This window comes from Pseudorca crassidens, chromosome 7 (genome assembly GCF_039906515.1).
Source record: "Pseudorca crassidens isolate mPseCra1 chromosome 7, mPseCra1.hap1, whole genome shotgun sequence".
In the NCBI taxonomy this organism is placed as follows: Eukaryota; Metazoa; Chordata; class Mammalia; order Artiodactyla; family Delphinidae; genus Pseudorca; species Pseudorca crassidens.
The window spans coordinates 10,530,656-10,548,877 of record NC_090302.1 but is presented as its reverse complement, the minus strand read 5'-3'; the positions used below and the strand labels follow the sequence as shown (position 1 = coordinate 10,548,877).

General features: G+C 37.8%; 1 protein-coding gene across 3 annotated transcripts in view; it reads right to left on the bottom strand.

Annotated features, from left to right (window-relative positions):
* Positions 1-18,222, bottom strand: part of SCAI (suppressor of cancer cell invasion) — a 145,637-nt gene that overhangs the window by 55,887 nt on the left and 71,528 nt on the right. For all 3 annotated transcript variants that reach the window (XM_067743329.1, XM_067743331.1, XM_067743332.1), the window contains one exon: positions 380-475. In XM_067743329.1, coding sequence (XP_067599430.1) covers positions 380-475 — 96 coding nt within the window. The remainder of the gene's footprint in view (positions 1-379; positions 476-18,222) is intronic.

Here is an 18,222-nt window from a genome sequence, read left to right as displayed (position 1 = left end):
TATTTAAAGTAAGTTGAAATATAAAAACAAACTTCTTTGAGCTACATGCATGAAAATTAGAAGCAACCCCCCCACCCCCGCCAAATAGCTTTGCCCAAAAAACAACATCTATTTTTAGAATGAAACCATGAATCTGCCTATCCATGTTAGAGTTAATTTGCACCATTTCAGATAATATTGTCTTTAAAAATCAAATAGTATTTACATTTGAAAACCTTAAATAAATGGGGAAAAATCAGTTTGCTTTCATTTGGGTCACAAAGATGAAATATATTAAGATACACAAAGAGATAAAAAGCACTGCGGTGGTATATATTAGTCAAACTGTTACTAATAAAAAATGGACCCTCACTCTCCTTTAACTGTAAAAATCCTTTACCGGTGCTGCTGCTGGAACTTCCAGAGTTTGGTGTAAACATCAAAAGTTCTTCCAAAATAAGACTGCCACTGCTTCTGCCCATATTGTGGCAAATCTCTGTAATGAGAAGTAAACATATATTAATTTTAAAACTCGTATGCTACTTGGAAATTGAGTCTTATGATGATACAAACTGGATGGATTTAAAGCACTTGCATTCAGGCTTTCCTTAAAAAAAAAAAGTTACATTTTTTAGGGCAGAAATAGTTCTATTACGGGGGTCCAGTACACATTCTTTCCTGTTCTTCTCTCCTACCTCTGACAGCTCATTTGTAGGCTCTTCTGCAGATGCCTCTCCCATGAGGTTTCTAGCACTATCTCCCTTCTTTCTGGGTGCTCGTATTCATACTCACTTATATACCGATAACTTCCACATGTTTGTCTTCAGCTAAGAACTCAGCACTTGGAAAAACATTGCTTTAGGGAATAAATCTAGAAGTGGATGTGCAGGTGGTATTGTTGTTCTCAACTATTCTACCCCCTCCCTATAAGTGAAACTATATATCCTTGTCCTTGGGCCTGGCCATTTAACTTGCTTTGGCCAATGAAATATAAGTTATCTACCACATGTCTGAGAAGAAGATTTAAGAGGTATTACATGGTTCAGCACTTTTACTTTTCCCTCTGACCTAAGACCAAGATAGGGCTGCTCCTCAGCCTGGAACACAGAAGGCACATTTAATGGAACCTCAGAACTGCAGACAACTTGTAACTAACATGGGAGCCGGAAATAAATTTCTACTATAGTAAGGTACTAAAATGTTGGAGTTATTATAGCAGCTAGTAGAGTTATTACAGGAAAAGCCAGTAGAGAAACCGGTACCAGGAGTAGGTTACTGTCCTAAGAAATACATTATGTGACACTGGCATTGAGACTGAGTGTCAAGTAACTTTTACTGAAGGCTGTCATATAATACAGTGGCAAAACTGCATTTGCCTGCAATAACTTGGAAAGTAGATAATGTGACTAATGAACTTGTGGATTTATACAAATAAGCCAGGAAACAGTATGCTATTAGGCACACGTAACAAAATATGAGAAAGAGATGAACTCAAAAAAGAACTAGCTGCGAGCAGGGCTGAAAAGGAAAAGAGGAAATCCACAAATTCCAGAACTTCCAAGATTGAAAAATACAACAATTTCTAATGCATAAATGTAAAAGACCCAGTTGAGAAATGCTAGCTATAAGCAGCTATAGACAGTCTCATCCCCAGGGCAAAGCCTCTTCATTAAAGCCTGTGAAGAAATTTATGAAAGTGGCGCCAAGTACATTCTTTCAGGGGGACAAAATAGATCTGGGGAAAGAATCTAAGGATTTGGCTGTCTTGTAGAAGGCTGATAAGCTCAAGGTTACCTGTAAAAGAGTCTAGAAGAGAGAGAGGGGAGTGTCTCGAAATATTGTGGGCATGGCTATTGGTATGTGGAAGCTAACCTGAATCAAACAGACAGAGTCAATGAAATCCTGAGAGCGTTGTACTCTCAAAAGCCATTTGTGTTATAAAGGAATAATAAATACTCATTGATTACATCATGGTACACTTCTTATCTCACTCATGCAACTGTGGACAGCTAGTAGTGGATGGCCTCCCTTGAATGTTTAGCCTGGCTGGCAGCTAAGGTGCTGGGTCACATGTTTCTCATCATCTAACAGGCTAGCTTGGGTCCATTTACATGAGGTGGTTGCAAGGATCCCAACAGCAGCAAAAGGGAGGGCAGCTCAGATATGCATTTTTCTTTTTAAGACTTTCCATCATCTTTGCACTGTCCCATTAGGCAAAACAAATCTCATGGCCAAGCCCAGCGTCAGTGTGAGAGGGGGATGACTCATGGGCATGGATATGGGGAAGGGAATGACTTTTAAAAACAATCTGTCACAGAGACCTTATGCTTTTCTTTCTTTTTCAATTTGTTTAAAAATAAACAAATATATTTATTTATTTATTTATTTATTTATGGCTGTGTTGGGTCTTCATTGCTGGGCACAGGCTTTCTCTAGTTGCAGTGAGCGGGGACTACTCTTCGTCGCGGTGCACAGGTTTCTCATTGCGGTGGCTTCTCTTTGTTGCGGAGCACGGGCCCTAGGTGCACGGGCTCAGTAGTTGTGGCGTACGAGCTTAGTTGCTCCGCGGCATGTGGGATCTTGCCAGACCAGGGCTCGAACCCATGTTGCCTGCAGTGGCAGGTGGATTCTTAACCGCTGCGCCACCACGGAAGTCCCTCTTTTTCAGTTTTGAAAATATGTCTCTTAGAAAACAAAAATACTATACAATGTATAAAGCAAGAAATAAAAAACACCTTACTGCTTCTCCTTTCTAGTTCCCAGAAATAACCACCACTGAAAATGCATTTTCTCTCTCTATTTAAATATATGTCAGTTTATCTATTATTTTACATAAATGGGATCAAACTATACATAATATTCTCTAACATGCCTTTTTAGTTTAATAATATATCAGGTTTCTTTAATGCATATAGAATTACATCAATATTTACTGTGTAGAGTGTCGTATATAATGAACCAATCTACTTAACCAATCCCCTCCTGATGGACATTCATATTGCTTCCAGTTTTTCCCTGTCATAAAAATGCTGCAATAAACATCTTCATACTAATAAACTTGAATAGTTATGTGATATGAGTAAAAGGCAAATTTCTGTAAGTGGAATTAATGAGTAAAAGAAGATGTGCATTTCTGTACCAGATGTTAAGACAATGAGTAAAAAAGCAAAAGGTTTTCCTACCCAAAATTTTCAGACACTACAATACAAGACTGAACTAGCAATTCCAGTTTTAAATCTATTTCCATTACCCTTACGATAAGTAGAAACTCATTTCAGATTACCGAATAGGTTAACTACAGACACTAGTTTCCAAATTTATTGCAAGTTTTTATCCTTTTTATGTCTCCATGGATCTCTAGTGAGAGGGTGCATTAGGAAGAGCTAATCAGTTATTTTTATTTTTATTTTTTTTAGTTATTTCTGAAATATACATTTTAAAATACTAACTAGAATTATGACTTATAACATTATACCAGAACATATAAGATTTTTAGGAATTTCATGTATGTCTGAAACATTTATATTAACATATTTCCATACAAATAACCCAAAGAAATTTTAGTACTAGTTTTGTTTTTTTTAAGTTTTTATTTATTTTTTTATACAGCAGGTTCTTATTAGTCATCAATTTTAACACATCAGTGTATACATGTCAATCCCGATCGCCCAATTCATCCACCACCACCACCACCACCACCGCTTTCCCCACCTGGTGTCCATACATTTGTTCTCTACATCTGTGTCTCTATTTCTGCCCTGCAAACCAGTTCATCTGTACCATCTTTCTAGGTTCCACATATGTACATTAATATACGATATGTGTTTTTCTCTGACTTACTTCACTCTGTATGACAGTCTCTAGATCCATCCACGTCTCAACAAATGACCCAGTTTCGTTCCTTTTTATGGCTGAGTAATATTCCATTGTATATATGTACCACTGCTTCTTTATCCATTCGTCTGTCGATGGGCATTTGGGTTGCTTCCATGACCTGGTTATTGTAAATAGTGCTGCAATGAACATTGGGGTGCATGTGTCTTTTTGAATTATGGTTTTCTCTGGGTGTTTGCCCAGTAGTGAGATTGCTGGATCATATGGTAATTCTATTTTTAGATATTTAAGGAACCTCCATACTGTTCTCCATAGTGGCTGTATCAATTTACATTCCCACCAACAGTGCAAGAGGGTTCCCTTTTCTCCACACCCTCTCCAGCATTTGTTGTTTGTAGATTTTCTGATGATGCCCATTCTAACTGGTGTGAGGTGATACCTCACTGTAGTTTTGATTTGCATTTCTCTAATAATTAGTGATGTTGAGCAACTTTTCATGTGCTTCTTGGCCATCTGTATGCCTTCTCTGTGGAGAAATGTCTATTTACGTCTTCTGCCCATTTTTGGATTAGGTTGTTTGTTTCTTTAATATTGAGCTACATGAGCTGTTTATATATTTTGGAGATTAATCCTTTGTCCGCTGATTCATTTGCAAATATTTTCTCCCATTCTGAGGGTTGTCTTTTCGTCGTTTATGGTTTCGTTTGCTGTGCAAAAGCTTTTAAGTCTCATTAGGTCCCATTTGTTTATTTTTGTTTTTATTTCCATTACTCTAGCAGGTGGATCAAAAAAGATCTTGCTGTGACTTATGTCACAGAGTGTTCTTCCTATGTTTTCCTCTAAGAGTTTTACAGTGTCCGCTCTTAAAATTAGGTCTCTAATCCATTTTGAGTTTATTTTTCTGTATGGTGTTAGGGAGTGCTCTAATTTCATTCTTTTACATGTAGCTGTCCAGTTTTCCCAGCACCACTTATTGTATATCCTTGCCTCCTTTGTCATAGATTAGTTGACCATAGGTGCATGGGTTTATATCTGGGCTTTCTATCTTGTTCCATTGATCTATGGTTCTGTTTCTGTACCAGTACCATATTGTCTTGATTACTGTAGCTTTGTAGTATAGTCTGAAGTCAGGGCGTCTGATTCCTCCAGCTCCATTTTTTTCCCTCAAGACTGCTTTGGCTATTCGGGGTCTTTTGTGCCTCCATACAAATCTTAAGATTTCTTTTCCTAATTCTGTAAAAAAATGCCATTGGCAATTTGATAGGGATAGCACTGAATCTGTAGATTGCTTTGGGTAGTATAGTCATTTTCACAATGTTGATTCTTCAAATCCAAGAACATGGTATATCTCTCCATCTGTTGGTATCATCTTTAATTTCTTTCATCAGTGTCTTGTAGTTTTCTGCATACGGGTCTTTTGTCTCTTTAGGTAGGTTTATTCCTAGGTGTTTTATTCTTTTTTGTTGCAGTGGTAAATGGGAGTGTTTCCTTAATCTCACTTTCAGATTTTTCATCATTAGTGTATAGGAATGCAAGAGATGTCTGTGCATTAATTTTGTATCCTGCAACTTTACCAAGTTCATTGATTAGCTCTAGTAGTTTTCTGGTAGCATCTTTAGGATTCTCTATGTATAGTATCATGTCATCTGCAAACAGTGACAGTTTTACTACTTCTTTTCCGATTTGGATTCCTTTTATACCTTTTTCTTCTCAGACTGCTGTGGCTAAAACTTCCAAAACTTTATTGAATAATAGCGGTGAGTGTGGGCAACCTTGTATTGTTCCTGATCTTAGAGGAAATGTTTTCAGTTTTTCACCCTTGAGAACGATGTTGGCTTTGGGTTTGTCGTATATGGAGGTTATTATGTTGAGGTAGGTTCCCTCTATGCCCACTTTCTGGAGAGTTTTTATCATAGATGGGTGTTGAATTTTGTCAAAAGTTTTTTCTGCATCTATTGAGAAGACCATATGGTTTTTATTCATCAATTTGTTAATATGGTGTATCACATTGATTAATTTGCGTATACTGAAGAATCCTTGCATCCCTCAGATAAATCCCACTTGATCATGGTGTATGATCCTTTTAATGTGTTGTTGGATTCTGTTTGCGAGTATTTTGTTGAGGATTTTTGCATCTATATTCATCAGTGATATTGGTCTGTAATTTTCTTGTTTTGTAGTAGCTCTGTCTGGTTTTGGTATCAGGGTGATGGTGGCCTCACAGAATGAGTTTGGCAGTGTTCCTTCCTCTTCAATTTTTTGGAAGAGTTTGAGAAGGATGGGTGTTAGCTCATCCCTAAATGTTTGATAGAATTCACCTGTGAAGCCATCTGGTCCTGGACTTTTGCTTGCTGGAAGATTTTTTTTTTTTTTCCTGGTACACAGGCCTCTCACTGTTGTGGCCTCTCCCGTTGCAGAGCACAGGCTCCGGATACGCACGCTCAGCGGCCATGGCTCACGGGCCTAGCCGCTCCACGGCATGTGGGATTTTCCTGGACCGGGGCATGAACCCGTGTCCCATGCATCAGCAGGCAGACTCTCAACCACTGCGCCACCAGGGGAAACCCTGCTGGAAGACTTTTAATGATAGTTTCAATTTCATTACTTGTGATTGGTCTGTTCATATTTTCTCTTTCTTCCTGGTTCACTCTTGGAAGGTTATACCTTTCTAAGAATTTATCCATTTCTTCCAGGTTGTCCATTTCATTGGCGTAGAGTTGCTGGTAGTAGTCTCTTAGGATGCTTTGTATTTCTGCGGTGTCTGTTGTAACGTCTCCTTTTTCATTTCTAATTTTATTGATTTGAATCTTCTCCCTCTTTTTCTTGATGAGTCTTGCTAATGGTTTATCAATTTTGTTTATCTTCTCAAAGAACCAGCTTTTAGTTTTATTGATCTTTGCTATTGTTTTCTTTGTTTCTATTTCATTTATTTCTGCTCTGATCTTTATTTCTTTCCTTCTGCTAACTTTGGGTTTTGTTTGTTCTTCTTTCTCTAGTTCCTTTAGGTGTAAGGTTAGATTGTTTATTTGTGAGATTGTTTATTTGCGATTTTTCTTGTTTCTTGAGGTAGCCTGTATAGCTATAAACTTCTCTCTTAGAACTGCTTTTGCTGCACCCCATAGGTTTTGGATCATCGTGTTTTCATGGTCATTGTCTCTAGGTATGTTTTGATTTCCTCTTTGATTTCTTCAGTGATCTCTTGATTATTTAGTAACGTATTGTTTAGCCTCCATGTGTTTGTGTTTTTTACGGTTTTTTCCCTGTAATTCATTTCTAATCTCATAGCGTTGTGGTCAAAAAAGATGCCTGATATGATTTCAATTTTCTTAAATTTACCGAGGCTTGATTTGTGACCCAAGATGTGATCTATCCTGGAGAATGTTCCGTGCGCACTTGAGAAGAAAGTGTAATCTGCTGTTTTAGGATGGAATGTCCTATAAATATCAATTAAATCTATCTGGTCTATTTAAAGTTTATGTTTCCTTATTTATTTTCATTTTGGATGATCTATCCATTGGTGTAAGTGAGGTGTTAAAGTCCCCCACTATTATTGTGTTACTGTCGATTTCCTCTTTTATAGTTGTTAGCAGGTGCCTTATGTATTGAGGTGCTCCTGTGTTGGGTGCATATATATTTATAATTGTTATATCTTCTTCTTGGATTGATCCCTTGATCATTATGTAGTGTCCTTCCCTGTCTCTTGTAACATTCTTTATTTTAAAGTCTATTTTATCTGATATGAGTATTGCTACTCTAGCTTTCTTTTGATTTCCATTTGCATGGGATATCTTTTTCCATCCCCTCACTTTCAGTCTGTATGTGTCCCTAGGTCTGAAGTGGGTCTCTTGTAGACAGCATATAGATGGGTCTTGTTTTTGTATCCATTCAGCAAGCCTGAGTCTTGTGGTTGGAGCATTTAATCCATTCACGTTTAAGGTAATTATTGATATGTATGTTCCTATGACCATTTTCTTAATTATTTTGGGTTTGTTTTTGTAGGTCCTTTTCTTGTCTTGTGTTTCCCACTTAGAGAAATTCCTTTAGCATTTGTTGTAGAGCTGGTTTGGTGGTGCTGATTTCTCTTAGCTTTTGCTGGTCTGTAAAGCTTTTGATTTCTCCATCGAATCTGAATGAGATACTTGTTGGGTAGAGTAATCTTGGTTGTAGGTTCTTCCCTTTCATTACTTTAAGTATATCACACCACTCCCTTCTGGCTTGTAGAGCTTCTGCTGAGAAATCAGCTGCTAACCTTATGGGAGTTCCCTTGTAGGTTATTTGTTGTTTTTCCCTTGCTGCTTTCAATAATTTTTCTTTGTCTTTAATTTTTGCCAATTTGATTACTATGTGTCTCGGCGTGTTTCTCCTTGGGTTTATCCTTTATGGGACTCGCTGCACTTCCTGGACTTGGGTGGCTACTTCGTTTCCCATGTTAGGGAAGTTTTCGACTATAATCGCTTCCAATATTTTCTCAGGTCCTTTTTCTCTCTCTTCTCCTTCTGGGACCCCTATAATGTGAATGTGTTTGCGTTTAATGTTGTCCCAGAGGCCTCTTAGGCTGTCTTCATTTCTTTTCATTCTTGGTTCTTTATTCTGTTCCACGGCAGTGAATTCCACCATTCTGTCTTCCAGGTCACTTATCCATTCTTCTGCCTCAGTTATTCTGCTATTGATTCCTTCTAGTGTAGTTTTCATTTCAGTTATTGTATTGCTCATCTCTGTTTGTTTGTTCTTTAATTCTTCTAGGTCTTTGTTAAACATTTCTTGCATCTTCTCGATCTTTGCCTCCATTCTTTTTCTGAGGTCCTGGATCATCTTCACTATCATTATTCTGAATTGTTTTTCTGGAAGGTTGCCTACCTCCACTTCATTTAGTTGTTTTTCTGGGGTTTTATCTTGTTCCTTCATCTGGTACATAGCACTCTGCCTTTTCATCTTGTCCAGCTTTCTGTGAATGTGGTTTTTGTTCCACAGGCTGCAGGACTGAAGTTCTTCTTGCTTCTCCAATCAGTTATTTTTATTTTTTTTTTAATCAGTTATTTTTAAATTGAAGTTTCTGTTAGAATCTTTAAGACTCTTACCAAGTGGCTACTGCTAGGAAGACAGTATTTTATATAAAAGCATTAGGCAGCAACATTAACTTCATGAGAACTGATAACCCTTGAGTGCTTCTTTAAAGATACTATGTAAAGCCTCTCTGCAAATTTTCAAGTAAGCATTTGCCTACAAGTTCCTTTGCATTTCCAAAACTAACAAATTTAATAAACCTCAGTAATACATCTTATTAAGGGAGAAAACAGAATTAGAACTCAGTATTTTATTTCATGACTATATAATTTCAGGTGTTCGGTGGAAAGGGCTTTAGGGGAAGGGACTTTTCTATGAGGGCTAAAAGCACATAAAATGTGGTCGGCCTAAAAGGGTTAGAACAAGGCTCCAAACGTAAGTTGTAATATACAAGTATTTTCTGATTTATAGCTATGAACGATGTAGACTAAATTCTATACAATTTTTGTTAAAAGAATTTAGTGCATCTACCATTCCAGTCTGAACACTCAGCTATAAAGACAGCAATGTCTTTTTCAAAACAGTGTTTAAGTTTTTTTTTAAAAAAAACTTCCTAAAGGGTAAATCCCATGATCACCCTTTTTCTAGTTAAACATATCGTAGAAGCTATTATACTCTAATAGGATTAGAGTCCAAAATTAACTAAGGTACTTTATGAAGAGTCTTAGATAAATTCCTCTACTATTCAGAGCTTGACTCTGGTTTTAAACTCTGAATATACCATCTGGTCATTATTACTGTCAGTAGAGATAGGAAATTAATGGTCCATGGAATTAAATTAAATGGGGCTGTGTGAATTATCCCATAAGCTAAATGACCTTCTATTTCACATTTTGCAAAGGCACCTCTGTTATAAATTGGCTGCTCATATTCTTTTGCCAAGTTTTCAGAGGAAATCGAAAGCGCGATGCTAATCTCACTCTGTTTTAAAATCCTCAACTCTTATCAGCGAAAGTTGGGAGACTATTAGTGCAAATGATTAAACCTACTTCTCAGAGATGTTGTCGAGATGGCACTTACGAAGTTTCTTCCAAGTTTCTATAAATTGACCATCTTTACTAAACTGAATTAGCTAAGATCATTGATGCCTACCGACACCTAAAATCCAAGTCCAATAGCTACTTTCCAGTCCTTATATCAGTGCTCCCTATGACACTGACATGGCTCATCACTTCTTCACCATCTTGTAACCCTCTCTTCTTTCTGTTCTAACAGTCTCTTTCATTGGTTTCTCTTTCCTTAGTCCGGTCCTAAAATGCATGGCTTCCCCAGCATAGGTATGTGTAATACACATAAACACACACACACAGACACACACACACACACACTAAAATGAGGATCAGAAAGCTTAAATGATTTGCCTGGGAACTCATGGCCAGCAAATTGTTGAGTTATGACTGAAATTCATAACCCCTTTGCGCCTGTAATCTAATACTCTCTCCTTTCTACCACAGGGAAAAACAACCTAGATTTTGATTCTACATTAGTAAAGTCCTTCTCTGGGAGCTCACTCTTAGAATGCTGTCGACAATAACATTGTGACTTGTTTTGACAACAAGTCAAAAACTCTGAGTTGTGTCCTAATAAGCCGAAGATTAGGGCACACAGAGAGACATCTGGGATGCACGTCCTCAAAGAGACGACCATGTGAGATCAGAGCAAGAAAATGGCCATTTGCAAGCAAGCCAAGGAGAGAGGCTTCAGCAGGAACCAACCCTGCCAACATGCTGACCTTGGACTTCCAGCCTCCAGAAGTGTGAGAGAATAAACTTCTGTTGTTTAAGCCACCCAGAGTGTGGTATTTTGTTATGATAGCCCTAGCAAACTAAAATAGTAAGTGATAAGGTAGCCTTCAAATCCCAAAATACAAACGGGTGGGAACAAATCAGCAACAGCCAAAAGACCTGCACGCTATCAGTATCTGTGCAGGAAGAGAGAGAAGAAACAATGGGGACAGAGGATGGACTATGAAGAAGAGAACCTCCCAAAACAGCCAGTATGTATCCACTGGAAAGCACAGTGGACCATTATGAGAACAGAAGCTAAAAGGTGGAGGAATTCTGCCTGAGCCAATAGCCACATGTGGCTAATGAGTACTTGAAATGTGTCTAATTAGAATTGAAATGTGTGAAAGTCTAAAATATTCAGTGTACTTCAAAAACTCAGTATGAAAAAAAAGAATCTCAATACTTTTTTTATATTGATTACATGTTGAAAGAAAATATTTTAGATATATTGGATCAAATAAAATATACTGTTAAAATTAATTTCACTTTTTTCTTTTTACATTTTTAAAATCTGCCTACTAGAAAAATTTTAAATCACATTTGTGGCTCACATTAAATTTTCGTCAGTCAATGCTTCTCTAGATCACGTGATTATGACACCTACTGCACCCTGGTGGCAGCCCTCCTCAACTGCAAGTGCAACTATTTTGGGTAGCAAACCATATAAAATGAAAGCAGGCATCACAAGCTTGTACAGATAGTTTAGGGTATTACCTCTGAAATAACATATACTTTATTATTACCTGTTCGCAGAACTTTGCCTCTAGGAAAGTATTAACTTTTTGAAGAAGGAAGAGAAAGGGGAAAAAAAAGAGGGACGAGAGAAGTAAGAGAGAGTGCAAGAGGGGGTGGGGGGAGAAAGGGGACAGTGGAAAAAACTGTTAATTTCCCAGTTATCCTTTCCTATATAGGAACCAGGGCATCCTAAAAATAGGCTGTTGAAGAAAGCATTGTAGATGATTTCTTCTTTACTTTGAAATATAAGGAGCATATTTAATAAAAATTTCTGCCATTATTTTTATTTAAGGTCAATACACTTCACTTTGGTGCACTTCTTTGCATATTTGTTTGTTTATTTATTGCCTCCAACATTTATTTTGGCTTTGAGTATTTGCTCCTCTGGAGTCAAATAATTAGTGATTTGCAGGCCTCTGCTGTTTCAAAAGTCATGGATATCACTGGTAGGCACAGGTGCATATCTCAAATACATGTCTCAAGATGCTGTCTTAAATAATCTCATCAAGTATTCCATTCTGCTTCGACAGTCTTAGTCACCATGGTAACTAGAACCCTGCAAGCACTTCGGCTTTTGATGGTTTTCTGACATTATTCAAAGCTATTTCTAACATCATTCTCACTTCATTATTACTGTAACTACATATGCAAGAGCTATTATAAGCAATACGCCATTCATTTAATCTATTTCTCACTCTCTGGACTATGTTTTCTTACACGGTGAGTGGATAGAAGAGATTATTTATTATGCACATATTTTAAGGAGGTATTTTCAGTCAAGTTGTAGTGATGTGCATGAACCTAGTCTGTCACACAGAGTGAAGGAAGTCAGAAAGAGAAACACAAACATCGTAAATTAACGCGTATATACGGAATCTAGAAAAATGGTACAGATGAACCTATTTGCAGGGCAGGAAAAGAGACGCAGATGTAGAGAACGGACTTGTGGACATGGCGGGGAAGGGGAGCATGGGATGAATTGAGAAAGTAGCATTGACATATATACACTACCATGTGTAAAATAGACAGCTAGTGAGAAGCTGCTGTATAGCACAGGGAGCTCAGCTCGGTGCTCTGTGATGACCTAGAGGGCTGGGATGGGGGGTGGGAGGGAGGTTAAGAGAGAAGGGATATATGTATACATGTAGCTGATTCACTTCATTGTACAGCAGAAATTAACACAACATTGTAAAGCAATAATACTCCAATAAATAAATAAAGTTGGTCTAATAGATCTATATCAAGCCCTGCTGCCTGATATCAGAAAATGCACCTTTTTTACTTACTGTTGGAATATTTGGCTGTATATTGGGCCACTACAAAAATCTCACTCATTTAAAAAATATTTTTAAAAAGATATTCATAAAAAAAAAAGATATTCATGGCTGGGAAAATGAAAAGGCTCTGACAACTTGGATGACAACTTACTACATATAAGGCGAAAAGATACACCTTCAAGAGTAAAGAGAAAGTTTATTGTACCCAAATAAGGCATTACATATATAGACACTCTAGCCTTTCATGCACTGAAACATACTTTTTCATTCTGCTCATAAACAGTTAAAAAGCCCAAGTGAGGGAATATAAGGGGGTTGCTGCCGTGCTGTTATGTTCTCTTTCTTTGTCCAAGTACAAGGCCCATGGATATGTTCAGTTTGCAAAAAATACACTTATAATATGTGTACTTTTCTGTAAGCATATTAACACTGCAATAATAAGTTCAATAACCAGCTTGTGAACTCAAGAAAGAAAGAGAAAACACAAAGGAAAGCTTGCCAAAAGATAAGCACCAACAGTGAAGGGAAGGCTGGGAATCACAGGCCCCATGTTAAAAGCTGATTCTGGGACTTCCCTGGGGGCGCAGTGGTTAAGAATCCGCCTGCTAGTGCAGGGGACACGGGTTCGAGCCCTGGTCCGGGAAGATCCCACATGCAACGGAACAACTAAGCCCGTGCGCCACAACTACTGAATCCCACGCGCCTAGAGCCCGTGCTGCACAACAAGAGAAGCCACTGCAATGAGAAGTCTGCACACCACAACGAAGAGTAGCCCCAGCTCGCCACAACTAGAGAAAGCCACGCATAGCAACGAAGACCCAATGCAGCCATAAAAAAAAAATAATAAATTTATTAAAAAAAAAAATCTGATGCTATTCCACCTGGACTCCCACTTCACCCCTTTCCCCGAAGGTCCAAAACTGGTCCAGAGCCACTCCCAATATATTTCTCTTTCTCTATAAGCACTGTGATTCTGTTTTCTATTCAGACCAACACAAAAATGGGGGGTTGGGAGGGGGACGACCAAAAAAACTCTTATTTTAATTATTCCCAAGGAATCTTTTCTATTTCAAAAGAAATGTGCAAAAACTACATCAATGCTTGAAAGCAGAGATGTGTTTAATTTCCATAACTCAAAGAAGTTCTTCGGAGAAAAGTGTGGGGAAGAATGCCACACATCCCTCCAACCCACCACCATGGGCAACTAACAGACCTACAGATGTTCTGATCGCTTTCCAATCAAGGTCTAACAATGAACAAAACACTTCCATTTATATAAACAAGCACAGAAAATACACACACTCACATGCACCAGACACCGTGAGAAAATCAGCCCCCCAGAAGAGACCAAACTGAGTACTAAGAGCAAAGAGTCCCCACTAAGAGTTAATATGGCTTATAGAACATAAATTTAACAGAGAACTTCTGATAAAACAAGATCATGTAAAACATACTATTTTCACAATTTGCTTTTTAAAATTTAACCACATACTGTGGGCAACTTTTCATTTATACCTCCACCAACATCTTTTTAATAGTTCTATATTATTCTGTGTGTGTGTGTGTGAAATGAATTTTCTTTAAAAATGAAAAGAAAGGGGCTTCCCTGGTGGCGCAGTGGTTAAGACTCCGCCTGCCAATGCAGGGGACACAGGTTCGAGCCCTGGTCTGGGAAGACCCCACATGCAACAGAACAACTAAGCCCGTGCGCCACAACTACTGAGCCCGTGAGCCACAGCTACTGAGCCGGTGCACCTAGAGACCATGCTCTGCAACAAGAGAAGCCACCGCAATGAGAAGCCCGTGCACTGCAACGATGAGTAGCTCGCCGCAACTAGAGAAAGCATGCATGCAGTAATGAAGACCCAACACAGACAAAAATAAATTTTCTTAAAAATGAAAAGAAAAAGGAAGAGTCAAAGTACTAATCTCTCAGTAAACTACAGACTTGCATTGGCACTAGCCACATCTGCTCAAACAAAAACCCAAAAGCATATAGAGAAGATATATACTTTACTCACCATAAATCTAGTTTTTGTAGAAATAATTAAGGCTTGTTTAAAATGAAGGGGACCTGGGACTTCCCTGGTGGCGCAGTGGTTAAGACTCCACACTCCCAATGCAGGGGGCCCGGATTCGATTCCTGGTCAGGGAACTAGAGCCGACATGAATGCCATAACTAAGAGTTCACAGGCCACAACTAAGGAGCCCACGTGCCGCAACTAAGAAGGCAGCGAGCTTCAACTAAGGAGCCTGCCTGCTGCAACTAAGACCGGTGCAACCAAATAAATAAATAAATAAATATTTAAAAAATAAAAATAAAAAAATAAAATGATGAGGACCCTTCACACAAAACACTGAAAATAAATCCCTGGTGGATTTGCTTACCCACTTTTCTAAGTCAGAATGATATCATGAAACGATCACCACAATAACTCACAATAATAACATCCATCACCATACGTAGATATCAAATTATTTTTTCTTGTGATGAGAACTTTTAAGATCAACTTTTTAGCAACTTCCAAATATACAATACAGTATTATTAACTATAGTTACCACACTGTACATTATATCCCTATTACATACTTATGCTATAGCTGTAAGTTTGCACTTTTTAACCCCTTTCACCCATTGCATCCCCGCCCCCCTCTTCTGCTGCTGGCAATCACCAATCTGTCCTCTGTACCCATGAGCTCGGTTGTTTCTTTTCTTTTGCTTTGGTTTTTGTTGTTGTTATTTTTAGATTCTACATAAAGTGAGATTATATGGTATTTGTCTTTCTTTGCGTGACTTATTTCATTTCAGCATAATGCCCTCAAGGTCTATCCAGGTTGTAAATTCCAAGATTTCCTTCATTTTTAATGGTTGAAGAATATTCACATATATATATATATATATATATATATATATATATATATATATTCCACAATTTCTTTATCCATTCATCCGTCAGTGGACACTTACATTACTTCCATATCTTGGCTACTGTAAATAATGCTTCAATGAATATGGGGGTATATATATCTTATCAAGTTAGTGTTTTCATTTTTTTCGCATAAATGCCCAGAAATAGAATTGCTGGATCCTGTGGTAGTTTTAACTTTTTAAGAACCTCCATACGGTCTTCTATGGTGGCTGCACCAATGTACATTCCCTCCAACAGTGCACAAGGGCTCCCTTTTCTTCAATCCTCACCAACATGTGGTATTTTTTTGTCTTTTTGATAACAGCCATTCTGACAGGTGTGAGGTGATATCTCATTGTGCTTCGATTTGCATTTTCCTGATGATTAACAATGTTGGGCACATTTTCATGTACCTGTTGACCATCTGTACATCTTCTTTGGAAAAATAACCAGTCAGATCTTCTGACCATTTTCTAATCAGATTGTTTGTTCTTCTGATTTTGAGTTGTACGAAAAGGATTAATTCCTGAACCCAATATAGTTCTAAGTATTCAAGAACTAAACTGAAATAGGTATCCTAAGCATTATAATAAATTTCTCTGACAATGAATAAAGTCCTAAAGATTAGATCTCACACGATGTTTCCATGTATTAGGGTTTCCTACTATTTCCACAGACACAATTTTACTCTGCAGTTATTTTTAAAATAAATAAAACCTTTGTTACAGTTAAAATGGCACTTTAAAAGAATCAAAATGAGGGAATTCCCTGGCAGTCCAGTGGTTAGGACTCAGCACTTTCAGTGCCATAGGCCCAGATTCAAGCCTTGGTTGGGGAACTAAGATCCCACCAGCCGCACGGTGTGGCCAAAAAAAAAAAATCAAAATGAGAACAGTTTTGAGCTGGTAAAATATATTTACACAACCAAAACACTGAAAAAGAAGGTGAAGTTCACCTTTATTTTTAGGTAACACATATTTTTGGTATGTGGCCAAAGGATAGAGATGTACCTGAAAGTGATTTATACACCGTGGAGTGCTATGTGGAAGTGTGTTCTGTCATTGTTACTGTTTCAGCAGTCACAGAGTGATCTGAGTCCAGCAGAGAGTCTCCAGCAGAAGACTACTTGAACTTTATGATTCATTTATGATTCAGAATCAGATCCAGAAAATAACCCTTTTTAAGAAGAGAAATGCCACTGCTAAATTCAATATGCTTCTCAGACATACTGAATAAAGAATTTCCATTCACAAACACATTAAAATTTCTAGTGTCTGTCTTATTTGAATATACAGATAGAACAGCTAGTAAACTTTGGATCAAATACATAATATCTAGTTTTTTAAAAAGCAGTATAGCAAAAACCGCTGATATGAAATGACAAGGTGAAATGTGTTGGGCATATGGTGGACAAATTGAATACATTTTCTAAAAATGTTGAGAAAAACAATAGAGATGAAAATCAAAAGAGAGTAGATGGTTAATAGAGGCTTTAGATTGCAAATTCAATCTAAGCATTACAGGTATGAACAAGAAAGGAGAAACAGGGAACAAGCAAGAAGAAAGAAAAAATGAATTAATCAATTGAAAAAAAAATGTTTTCTGATAAAGAAATGCCTAAGATCTCATACCATACACAAAAGTTAACACAAAATGGGGCTTCCCTGGTGGTGCAGTGGTTAAGAATCCACCTGCCAATGCAGGGAACATGGGTTCGAGCCCTGCTCTGGGAAGATGCCACATGCCGTGGATCAACTAAGCCCATGTGCCACAACTACTGAGCCTGCACTCTAGAGCCCATGAGCCAAAACTACTGAGCCCGCATGCTACAACTACTGAAGCCCGCACACCTAGAGCCCGTGCTCCACAACAAGAGAAGCCACCACATGAGAAGCCTGCACACCGCAATGAAGAGTAGCCCCTACTCACCGCAACTAGATAAAGCCCACGCGCAGCAATGAAGACCAAACGCAGCCAAAAATAAAAATAAAATAAAATAAAAATAATAAAAAACTTATAAAAAAGTTAACACAAAATGGTTCACAGACCTAAATGTAAGAGCTAAAACCACAAGACTCTTAGAAGGAAACATCAGCCGAGTAAATCTCAGTGACCTCAGGTTAGGCAATGATTTCTTAGATATGACACCAAAAGTACAAGTGATGAAAGAGAATGACGAGTTGGACTTTATTAAAATTAAAAGTATTTGTGCTTCAAGGGACACCATCAAGAAAGTGATGAGACAACTCACAGAACGGGAAAATATATATCTGCAAATCATTACATCTTACAAGGGACTTGTATCCAGAATATACAGAAAATGACTACAACTTTAAAATTAAAAGATAAATAAACCTATCTGAAAATGATCAAAGGATTGGAATAAATATTTTCTCCAAAAAAAAGACATAAAAATGGCCAATAAGCACATGAAAAGACGCTGAACATCATTAGGGAAATGCAAATCAAAACCATAATGAGATACAACTTCACACACACTAGGATGACTATCATCAAAAAGACAGACAATAACAAGTGTTGGTGAGGATGTGGAGAAACTGGAACCCTCATACATTGCTGGTGGTACAGCCTCCTTGAAAAACAGTCTAGAAGTTCCTCAAAACGTTAAACTTAGAG